This window comes from Hetaerina americana, unplaced genomic scaffold (assembly GCF_022747635.1).
Source record: "Hetaerina americana unplaced genomic scaffold, ioHetAmer1.1.p SCAF_119, whole genome shotgun sequence".
NCBI lineage: Eukaryota > Metazoa > Arthropoda > Insecta > Odonata > Calopterygidae > Hetaerina > Hetaerina americana.
In genome coordinates, this window is record NW_027286281.1 from 423,695 (window position 1) to 435,506 (window position 11,812).

Sequence of the window (11,812 nt, forward strand, 5' to 3'; positions counted from 1 at the left end):
GGTATTGATGTAGATGTATTGTGGGAGACCAAAGCCTGCCTCATAAAAATGAAGCATTAATTCATGGATATTCTGTTTTGTAAAATATGAACTTGAGTAGTTTTTACTATTGATATAATTTTAAAGAAAGTGTGCGGTAGACAGTTGATTGTGAAATGCAAGGAAAATATTTCACCACTATTTCTACTGTAGTTGGATTGTAATATTGAGTACAAGATTTTGCAGAGTTGGTCATACCCTGTGCCTTGGTGAAGGGATATTTTTTATTTATTTTTGAATGGTACTTTCTCTCTTTTCTCTTATGGTTGTCATCATTATAAGTAATCAACCTATTAAGGTTTTGTTTTAAATGTAATAAGTACTAATATTAAATTTTGTGTCAGCTTTGTCCTGCTTACCCTACATGATATCCTTTGTCTGTTCTATTTAAATTCTTTCTGCCTTCATGCCCATCTGCCTTAATGTAAAAGCCGAACTCGCTTCCTTCTTCTACCCCAAAGTGAGGGTGGTTTACGAAGTCTGTGCATTTCATTGTTCATCTCATACCTTTTGCACTGTCTTAATTTACTCAATAATAAACGCAATCCCTAGGCTGTCTTACTCACTATTGCTTGATCATCTGCAAACCTATCTGAAGTAATCCCTTTGCCGTCTACTTTTATTCCTAGCTCAAGTCCTTTGTATGCCAAGCACAATGTGCTCAATGTGTTTGTCCTTCTGAAGAAATTCATGATGAATAACACCTTCGACATCAAAGAAAACCAGGAGCATTACTTCGATTGGCTCTTTCTCGATTTTTTGGTTTGATTTAATCCACTTGAAAATGGATGTTTTCTTGAGAGCATTATCACTGTAAACAGCTGTCAACATTTCAGTTATTTCTTGATAACTTTTGCCGCACTTAACCAAAAGCTTGATGTTGTTTCGTTGCTCTGTGATTTCGTCAATTTCTAATTTCGGCAAACAGTAAAAACAAGGACAACAGAAACTAACATAACTGGCACAATACGCACAGCTCGACGATCCGCCAAACACAGACGGCTCACTGGGTCTCAGGCGACAAACGCCACTAGTGGACGGGGTGTATAGTCTGCGTCATGACCACCAGATTACATCAATTTGCGTATTTATAGGATAGACCTCATATATATGCGTCTGTTTTTGAATAAATATATACTCATGCACCCACATTTGCACACATGTTACGTGCCCCTTTCAATGTCCACATAGAATTCAAGGTTCTCCATAGAGTTCCAGAATTGTTCAGAAGTAGACCTTTTAATGTTGCATGATTTCTAAATGGTAGTCTTTTTTTATGTTCCAGTGGAATTTTCCAATTGCAATGATTACGAGGAAAGCCGGAGCGGCGTTAGCTGCAGGATGCACGTGCGTGGTGAAGCCTGCAGAGGACACTCCTCTAACAGCTCTGGCCCTGGCTGCTCTCGCCCAAGACTCTGGCATTCCAGCCGGGGTCTTCAATGTGGTCACCTCCGCCAGGGAGAATGCCCCTCAGGTTGGGAAGAGCCTTTGTGAAAGCCCACTGGTTGCTGGGATCTCCTTCACTGGTAGGCCCTGTTGCCTCTACCGAAGTTCATGGCACATCTGCTCCTGTGATTTTGATTGTTTACAATTGGGTTAATGAGTTAATGTATATCCACAAAGGATGAACAACATTTGGCATATCCTGTGAAAGTGACCTCATGTGAAATGATTGAAAATATCCATGATATGGTTTTGAGTGATCATTGAAGAAGTAACCAATGTATTTTTCCACTGCTCTTTATTTTGGTACTACCGATTTCAATGCTTGGAGATCATCATTAGGTACAAATTAGTCAAGTTGCAGTCCATTTAAATACCGTTCTTGTGTGGGAAGGGGTGGGTGAGAGAGGGGGAAGGAGGAGAGGGATGTTGAGCATCAGGAAAGGCGATTAGTGGGGTTCACAGTGGGAGGGGGGGAGGGGTAGGGTAGGGTCTTTCCATGAAGAAAAAATACATTGTGTTCTTCATTTAATGAGCATTAACTTCCACAAAGTCAAGCCAGAAAACATTGAATTTTGAGTGATAGATGAATCAAAGCTTGTGAAATAGTTGAGGCCACCAGCATATCACAAGGTACAGAGGTTTCAATTTTACACGAAAAATTGGGTGTGAACAAATCTTAGCAAGGTGTGGCAGTTGCTCTTAGTGGAGAATAAATGTAATGGTGTGGTCAGTTCTGAGGATGGTTTGGTGCTTTTCTGTTGTAGTTCTTTTGAGTTTTTGCATTGACACATAACTGTGAACAAAATATGGATACATAACATGCTACACTCCAGAGACAAAGGAACAGTCAAAACGGTGGATTTCTAAAGGCGATCAGGTTCCGTAGAAGGTGAAGACTGTGATATGGGATGATGAGGTGATGGCCACAGTTTTTTGGGATGCACGTGGAATCATCAACATTTGCTAAAAGGGCAAATGATAAATGGAGGGTATAATGCATTCTTATTGCACTGGTTGAGCAAAGAAATCTAGAGAGAAAAACATCTCATTTGGCAAAAAAAATCTGCACCTGTGCAGTTTCAGGAGCAAAAATTTTGGAATTAAAGTGTGAAAATTACAACGTCCACTGCATTCAGCAGATGTAGCTCCCAGTGACTTACTTTTTTTTCTAAATTTGAAAAAATGGCTCGGTGGAAAATGAATCGTGTCAAACAAAGAGATCATTGCCTATATAAATGCAGTTTTGAGGACTTTCCCAAGTCCTACTTCTTGGATGGCTTAAAAAAAGTTGGAGAAATGCTGGGAAAAGTGTATCAAGCTATAGTAAGATTATGTTGGGAAAAAAAGATCCAAAATGGTTTGTTTTTCTATTTTTTCCTAAGGACTTATTGAACAATTGGTGTAGATGGCATGTTCTCTCTCTGCCATTTTGTAACATCTGAAGGACATACCTGATTATTTTGAATTATTCTGGCATTGATTATAAGGGCACCGGATAAAATTGACGTAAAAAGTATGGTACCAAAAGAAAACACAACTTAAAACATAGTATGAATGTAACTCAAAGAAAAAAATCAAAGACTTTGCGTTTCCTCAGAAAACTGTTTCCACTTGTTGGATATAAATAAGTCCATTCTAAGCTTCTTTGAATTAAAAAGAGAACATCTTATCTGTGATTTTTCTGGAAGGCCATAAAATAGATAAGGAAACAGTTGAGATGAGTGACAATACATTCTGGCCTCTTTGAAAAATGTAAGTTTTCTTCCGGAACAATAATTTAGAATAACATGTCGGTGACAATCTTGATGAAGACGAAAATAATGATGGAGCATTGTTCTCTCCTCATTATAACAAATTTTTCTCTATTCTCCATTTTGTGTCAAGTGCTTGTGAGACTATGAAATTATAATTGATATTTGTGGCATCTTATAGGGTCCACAGATGTGGGGAAACTTCTCTATAAGATGTGCTCCAAGGGCGTCAAGAGGTTGTCACTGGAGCTGGGGGGTAATGCTCCCTTTATTGTTTTCAAAAGTGCCGATGTGGGCAAAGCTGTCCAAGGAGCTATTGCATCCAAGTTCCGAAACTGTGGGCAGGTATGTTAATATTTAATGGGAAATGACTGTAGAAATAATGCATTATCAAAAAATGTTCATAACTATTTTCTATTTTGCAGACATGTGTGAGTGCTAATCGTTTCTTTGTGCAAGATGAGGTTTTTGATGAATTTGTTGCCAAGTTTAAGGAAGAAATGAAAAGTCAGCTGATTCTTGGAATGGGATCCGATGGCGTTTCAACTTTGGGACCTCTGATCAATGATGCACAAGTACACAAAGTAAGGAATTATGATTCATTCACACCAATAAAGCAACGTCATGCAGTTCTTCTCATTTGAACCAATAATTAATTTGAGAGTACACCTGTAAATTGTTGTCGTATCTTACAAAAATGTTGGTACTGATCCTTAGTTGTGGGCTAATGTGTAGAGCACTTCAAGTGGAGTGCCAGCCATCAAATGAGATGTAAAACTGTGGATCACTTGGTGCTTACTGTGAAGGTTACGCTAATTCGGGCCACAGGGTTTCTCTTTAATATTCTTTCCCCATTTCCCATAAAACCCTTCCTCTACTGAACCACCCGCCTAATTCTGTCATGGCGTAAATCACTTCAGCTATCAGTCGCTTCCCCCTAAGAGCTTTGGCTAGTAATACAATATGTAAATCGCAAAATGAGGAAAATTGTGTAATTGCTATCCCTTTTGATCTGAAATTTTGCAGTCGCAGTCCTCTCATTTCTTCTACATTACATGATTAATCGATTATCCCCCTCCTATTTCAACGCACGCATGGCTAAAACTAAAATTGTGTCGAATCTCTTGAACTGAAAAATATTAATAAGAATTCATGAGTAGACTGGGGGTTAGAGCTTTGGATTTTTTGCTTGGTGAGATTATATATGCTGCGATAATCATTACAAATCATAGTTGTTTGGAAATGTGCCTGGTAATGGCTTCATGTGCAGATGGCCACCATTTGCCTGTGTCCATGAATGGATGTCAAAGATAAGCCGTGTGTGGCAAATTAAATAGCTCCTCTTAATGGGAAGCTGGCATGGAATGGGTGAGTGGTGGGGGGTGCCGAGGGATGACCCACCCATACACCGTTGCTGCCAATGATCTGGATTGCTGGCGGTTGGTGGTGAGTGTGCACTCTCTGGCTGGGTTATATATTGTCTCGTTGAACTCCATCGTTTTTTAATGTGAACATTAGCTTTACTTGAAGATAAGTGACGAGTCTGATTGTATGAACAAATAAGATTGCTCATCGGTAAATGTGAACATTCTAACTATAGGAAGACCGTTTGTCAGTTATTGAGCTGTTTAACTTTTGGTTTTGAACTTAACTGGCGGCCATAAAACTGAGTTTTGGCCTTGAACAGAGGATAAAGTTAATCATCAGTTTAGCAAGAAACATTATAAAATCTAGTCTTTGTGATGTTGGTTATATCCTGAGTAGGGTTTATGGGCGGGAATTCCTTCCTGCCATTCTCGGAAATTTTTCTTGCTTTCCCATTCCCGAATCCTGAGAAAAGTTGGCCAGGAAATTGGGAGATTTGCAGCAAGAAATGGCAAGGAGTGAAAAGATGGAACTAGAAGTTATTTTGGACTGTAAAAAATGCTGGAGCACACTGGAGGGAATAATAGAGAGGTTTTTGAAGATCATAAATCCAGTTAATACGGGAGATGTTTTAAGAGAGGTGAAACTTGATCGCTTATGGAAAGGGATGAAATATTGAGAGTTATGTTGCATTGCTCACAACCTGAAGGATTAGCAGTTGAAGCCTTAAGTCTCATTGAATGGCAATGGTTACACAGAATGAACTCTTACAGGGATGCTCTTAACATACCTGGTGTGATTATACTTGCTGGACTCATAAAAGAAAGGATAATTTTAGTATCATAATAGGCAATAAGTTAATTTAACTAATATTCATTGATAAAATGAAACATTTTAAAACACTGTCTAAACTAAGCATGAAAATGAGTTTACTGTAGACATATAGGTTAATAGATAATGAAAAAAGTGGAAAAAATATGATTTTTTACAAGGATTATCTGTTAACATAATTGCAGTAAAACCTTGCATTCATGCATTTGAAGGGGCCAGTGAAAATTTTGTCAAATTGAGGCTTGTTGGAAAAATTATCCCTGGTGTCCTAGAGACCTTCCTACATAACGTTTGAATGTTTATGACCAGGCTTAGAAAAAATGGATGCATTTTTTGGGGACTATGTTGTTTATGTCCTAGTGCATATTTTTTATTTCCTGTAATATTTGTAACACATCTTCTTTGCCACATATTGCCACCCGATCAAATTGTCAATTAGTAACTGTTGTATTAATAATAATAATAATTATTATACTCAAACGGAATTTAATTGACCCCCTCCTGGTACTCCTATTTTAAATATTTATTTATTTTACCTTCATGTTTGTATTGTCTTTTCTCTGTGATGAGTTCCATTGTATCTTGACTAATTATTAACTAATCAATCATATTTATAATTATTGTTTATCCAATTCTCGTGCATATTTTACTCTTATTTTTCAATTTCCTCGTTATGTGTACTCCTCTCTGTGGCTCGTTCCTAGATTTAATGTTTTATTTTGAGAATATAAATTGATACTGTGCAATCAGTATTAAATATACGTCACAAGTTTCACTGAAAGCCACTTTTCAGAAAGCTGAATCTCACGACTAAACTCTTGTGTTTACATTTTCAATGTTGTTTTATTTGTTTACGGTAATATGTTGGTGTTCTAAAAATATAATACAATCCAGAAGCATAATACAAGGACCAGGGATGGTCTAAAAGTTAAATGTAATAGACTCAAAATGTGTCCAGTAAATTTTAAAGCTGTGTGCCTGTGACAATATAATGAACTTGCAAAACTGAGCATGGAAAATTAGATCTTTAACATATTTTAAGAGGGCTTTTTCTGGCTTCAGGGTACACAAGCGCTTTCATTCAATTACTGAGTTCATGCATTCCTGGTGACTTCTGTGCATATATATATTTCATGACCTATCTTGTGCCTTCAGTTTTATGCTAAGTCCATAGGAAAGAATAAGTATTAATTTTAATTAAATTCATCCTCCCCCTCTCCTCTCCATCTTCCTAACATTCCCTTCAACTCCTCCTCCCATGCTGCCATTAGCCTAAATGAAATCACACAATGTGGTAGTCACAATAGATTTTCAAATCAGTTTGATAATCTTGCATGCAATAGCTTCAAAGTAGATTGATGGGATGGGAAACACTCGGCATGTGTTTTCTGGGAATCATTTAATCCTGGCATTAAAAGAGCTCATCCAGCCAAATGCTTCTATTATATCCTTTCAGTGAAAATTTGATGAGTTGTATGACTGAAGCCATTTCTGTTATTTCCCTTCCAGTGTGCAAAATGCGAGGAAATATTTATGAGACAGTAGTTAGTTGCAGGATTTATTTAATATCTAAGAATAATTTATATGTGAGGGAAATTTTTGTTGAAAGTTGAGTCGGTTGAGCTTGGTTGAGACTTTGTTTATAAAAAGTATTCACTCTCCTCGTGTCTTCTCATTAGGTGGATAACATTGTTCAAGATGCGGTGAAGAAAGGTGCCCGGGTTCTTGTTGGAGGGAAAACGGCTTCCTCAATAGGGGATAGATTTTTTGAGCCAACCCTGATTGTTGACGTTGACCCTAGAATGCTGTGCTATAACGAAGAAATATTTGGACCAATTGCAGTTTTAATCAAGTGAGTAAATGTTTACTGAGGTTATGTAAAGCATTTAGTGGAGATATGTAAACTTGAATATATAAACTGGAAATGAGGAACCTGGTGTTGTTGATGTCACTGGACCGGAAAAAAATACTGAATTTCAATTTGTATTCGACTATAAATGTATGGTAAACTCTTGATTATCCATTGGTAATGATGAAACACAAATAAGTGCAAACTCTCCTTTTTCATTTGGTGCGAGTGACCATCCACATCAGTCCTCACAGCATTGAAACCCCAGTGTGCCCATAATGAGTGCACTGGTCACTGGAATTGATTATAAATGACATTGCATTTGGTGTACATGTTGGCAAAAAAAGTCACATCTAGTTTTTCTTTGGTAAACGAGACACTCAGTCCTGCTTTGGGTGCAAATCCTGTGTGGTTCCAAAAACAAATGGAAAATATATGAAGCAATGCCAAGTTTATTGTTGGACTTAAGATGAAATGTAACTGAAGAACATTTAGTATTCCACCACTGCATTTAAACATCCTATCAACATGTCAAACATTCTCCAAACAAGTAAGTCTCTCAATGCAACAATTTCAGAGCGTAAAAATCATTTGCCTTGACTAGGATTCGAACCCAGATCTCTCGAGTCAGGCAGAGTTTTTTTGCCAGCTAAGCTATCGAGGCGTCCTCTTACCCTCCAAAATATTTGGGGCTTTAGAGTAACAAGATGATGTGACGAAATACCACACGTACAATGTCGCAGGCATTGGTAGTCGTCTGCGACTACCAATGCCTGTGACGGTAGTGCCATTGTCCGTGAGGTTAAGGCAACTTTAAACACTGGGGTTGTTTAACCTTTCCACAACGATGACAAATTCCAAGAAACGGCAGGAGATGTCGCAACAGTAACTTTTTTAATTGAGTCATCCACTAATATACTGGTCAAGGCGAATGATTTTTACACTCTCTACTTGTTGCATTGAAATGCATATTAGCAGATGACTTGGTCAGATAAGTTACTGGTTCAGCATCTCCCACAGTTTCTTGGAATCGACCAAATCTCTCTTGGAACCCCTGCCATCCCAACACTTCCACACCAACTCTGAATTGTCAAGCCAGATATCATGGCATCAAAATGTTCATTAATATGCGTCAGTTGAAGATGTTGCATCAGCTGAAGAATTTGGAGAAAATTATAATGCTGCATAAAGAAAATTGTATTATGATACGAAGAAATTTCATGTGAAACATTTAAATCAATTTTCCTTGCTGGGTAAAGAATGTTTTCTCATGTTATCACCCATGTCCTATAAAAAAAACCATAAACACAGTAATGAACCCGGAGGTCGGTTTGGTAGGTGATGGTAGAGTTCACCCAGTACTAAGCCTGACGGCATGTGAAATTCACACATCAGGGTAGGGGGGCAGTTCCTTTCCCTGTGCCAGTTATGGTTTCCCAGGAAGATCTGGTTCCCGAAAAATCACATAGCTTGGGTGGAGCTGCAGGTGCCCAGAGTGCCTTGCCCGGGAATCGAACCCTGGCCCCTCCGGTCAGCAGTCCAATGCTCTACCCCCTGGACCACTGAGACCCACCCATGTCCTGTATTTGACATAATTAAATGTAGGGATAAATGTAGTCAGTTGATGAGTGAGGGACAAAATATGGAATTTCATCACTCAAGCAAATAATTATACTGCGATCAGAGTTGTTATCTTTGACATAAACAGTGTCGAAGAAAGGGCATTAGGTGTCAGATTCACATAACCTTAAATTCGTATGTAATATTTTTTATGCTGCCTTAATATAGCCTTTTTTATCATCCTTAAAGTGTGGAATACACTCGACTCTCTCTTGTATTAGATATTAAATAAAAGAAAGTAAATAGAAGATTATATGGGGCAATGATAGAGCTAATTTAGAGTATTGTATTCCTTCTCTTTTGGCACTTGTTGGAAAAGAGCGAAAGATTTCTTTTCAAACTCATAAATGCTTGAGATGGTGCATATGCACGTGGGTGTATGGGTGATGGATTATCCAGCTGTAAAACAACTTTTTGTTTTCTGTTCTAGGTTTAAGACTGAGGAAGAAGCCTTGCGCTTGGCTAACAATACAAAGAGAGGCTTAGCAGGCTATTTTTACAGCAATGACATAGCTCAGATTTGGAGAGTTGCGAAGAAGCTGGAAGTTGGGATGGCTGGCATCAATGAAGGGATCATATCCACTGCAGAGGCTGCCTTTGGAGGAATCAAGGAGTCTGGCCTGGGTCGTGAAGGCTCTCACTATGGCATGGAGGAATACACTTACATTAAGTATCTATGCTTTGGAAATTTATAGGAATGTATTGTGATGTTTCATTTTGTGCCATTACCGCTAAGTATTTCATTATGCTTTATATTAATGAAACAATTGAGCTGACCAAAGAAATATATATTTCACTTGTCAGAAACATTGATGTTGTGGACACATCAGAATTGAAGTATTGTTGCATAAGTGTCTAAAAAGAAATTTTACAAAACCATAGAAAACAGGAAATCAATAAAAGAAAAATGAAGTCTAATAATGCCATGGTGTAGTTTGTATATATTTATTCTCAAGTTCTTTCAAGACGTCGAGTTTCTCTAAAATGTATTAAGAATTGCATTAGCTCCATTTGGGTGTATTCGCACCGTTTGAAGACCATGACCAAAGAATGAGATGGTATGTTGTGCCTTGAACATCCTTGTGCTCAGTTTTCTTCTTTCTAAGTTGTTGAAGAAATGACTATCTTATTTTTGGCATAGTTATTTCATAGTATATCATTTGCAGTGCTAAACTCACTTAACACACTTTATATGAAGCACCAAGAGTTTTTGCTTTAAAGCAATGGACATATAATTATGATGTTGTATCAACAGTTTTGAAGTCAATATAATGTTTCTCCTTGGTTGAAATTTGACTGTTAAGGATTACTTATATCAAGAGAGGTATTTCATTCAGTATCCATGTTGACTATGGACATTGCTATATTATTGGATGTCATTGATTAATATATATCCCCAATTTGCCCCTATTATTTGTTAATACATTGACTGTTATGTACTGGGTCAGCATTTATATAATTAACCTTCAATATCCATTTCATTTAATATTTCCAAAAGAGGAATAACATCTTTGGAACACAAACGGCATGGTTCGGAGCTGTTTAGTTAATTTTTATTGTGTTATATCGCTTTTTTTTAGCTTTTTATCATAAGTTAGAAATATGCAGTGGATTATTTGATTGAAATATCAGGAAGTTATTTATGTTTAAAAGGCTAATTTAATGTTGCTCCATGGAGCAGTACGCCCAATTTCAGCTCATTAAGTAATCTTCTTAAGGCCAAGGTTATTTCATGGAGGAGGGAGAGGATGAGTCATGGCCCAGAGATGTTTCCAATGCGTGATATAATTGTCTTCCGATATGTCTTCCAATATGTCTTCCATGTCCATTGAGTAGCATTAAATAGAGTCAATGGAGTATCAGTTATGCTTTGACTGATATTGCACCTATAACTGGTGCATGTTCTGCGCAACCTCATGGCCTTCCCCCCCCCCCCCCCCAGATAGAATGGTGTTACTCGTGATAACTTTTGTTGAAACCATGTAGACCTTGTATTTATTGTCGTAATTTTTATGTATATTTGTAACAATATGTGCTATTTTTCTTTATATCCTACAATTATTAGTACTTCTCAGAAGTTGTGTGTTTGAATTTGTACTGTTCCAGTGAATTACTGCCAATGACATTGTCTGTTGAATAAAAATGTGACAATAAATTTTTGATTTTTAGTATATGCCCACAGTTATTAGCATTTATGGTGATTATTCAATAGATTGGTGGAAAAGGCAAAAAATTTGGAGTAATTTTATGAGGAAATTCTCCCATCATGATGAAAACATGAACTGAAACATAAATATTTTGTGGTAACCCCTGGCTAATAATTACATTGCCTAGTGTTAATGGCTGAATTACTTATTGTGAGACTTGGTTGTGTGGGTGCACAGTATTGAGCAAGGTAAGGAAATGTTTCTCTTGTAACCTCTTCGTCAAATCAGAGGAAATATGTGTTAATAGTTATTCATTTAGTTGACGTACACACACATGAAACTTACAGCTTCCTCAGCAATGACTGTGGAAGCTCTGAGGAGCATGGGTTTTGATAATTTCCACCAATTCTGAAAGAATACCTTCAGTCTTGAATCATTTTAGCCGTCTTTTTTCATTGTTGATGACGTGTGATCAACACGCATTAAAAGTGACTTTAAGTTCACTAATAAACCCATACTAATGACTGGAGTAAGACTGTTTTTTTCAATATTCAAATAATGAATTATATGCTGCTTATGGATTCATGAAGTCAGCGTGCAAGTACGTATTCTTTCTTCTGGAAATGTCGTATCATCTGTCATATGTATGTTTGTCCATCACTTCTAATTTCATTCATGTGAAAAAAACATGGGGAGACATTGAAAATCCATGATGGCATTTTCAGGAACGGTATTTTACATCTCATCTCAGTGAAGCAGTTGAA

General features: G+C 37.3%; 1 protein-coding gene across 1 annotated transcript in view; it reads left to right on the forward strand.

The window, feature by feature from the left end:
• Ssadh (succinic semialdehyde dehydrogenase) overlaps positions 1-11,072 on the forward strand; it is a 28,467-nt gene extending 17,395 nt beyond the window's left edge. The window contains exons 5-9 of the mRNA XM_071582552.1: positions 1,325-1,565; positions 3,418-3,581; positions 3,662-3,820; positions 7,112-7,284; positions 9,332-11,072. Coding sequence (XP_071438653.1) covers positions 1,325-1,565; positions 3,418-3,581; positions 3,662-3,820; positions 7,112-7,284; positions 9,332-9,596 — 1,002 coding nt within the window. The 3' untranslated portion in view covers positions 9,597-11,072. The remainder of the gene's footprint in view (positions 1-1,324; positions 1,566-3,417; positions 3,582-3,661; positions 3,821-7,111; positions 7,285-9,331) is intronic.
• The last annotated feature ends 740 nt before the right edge of the window (positions 11,073-11,812 follow it).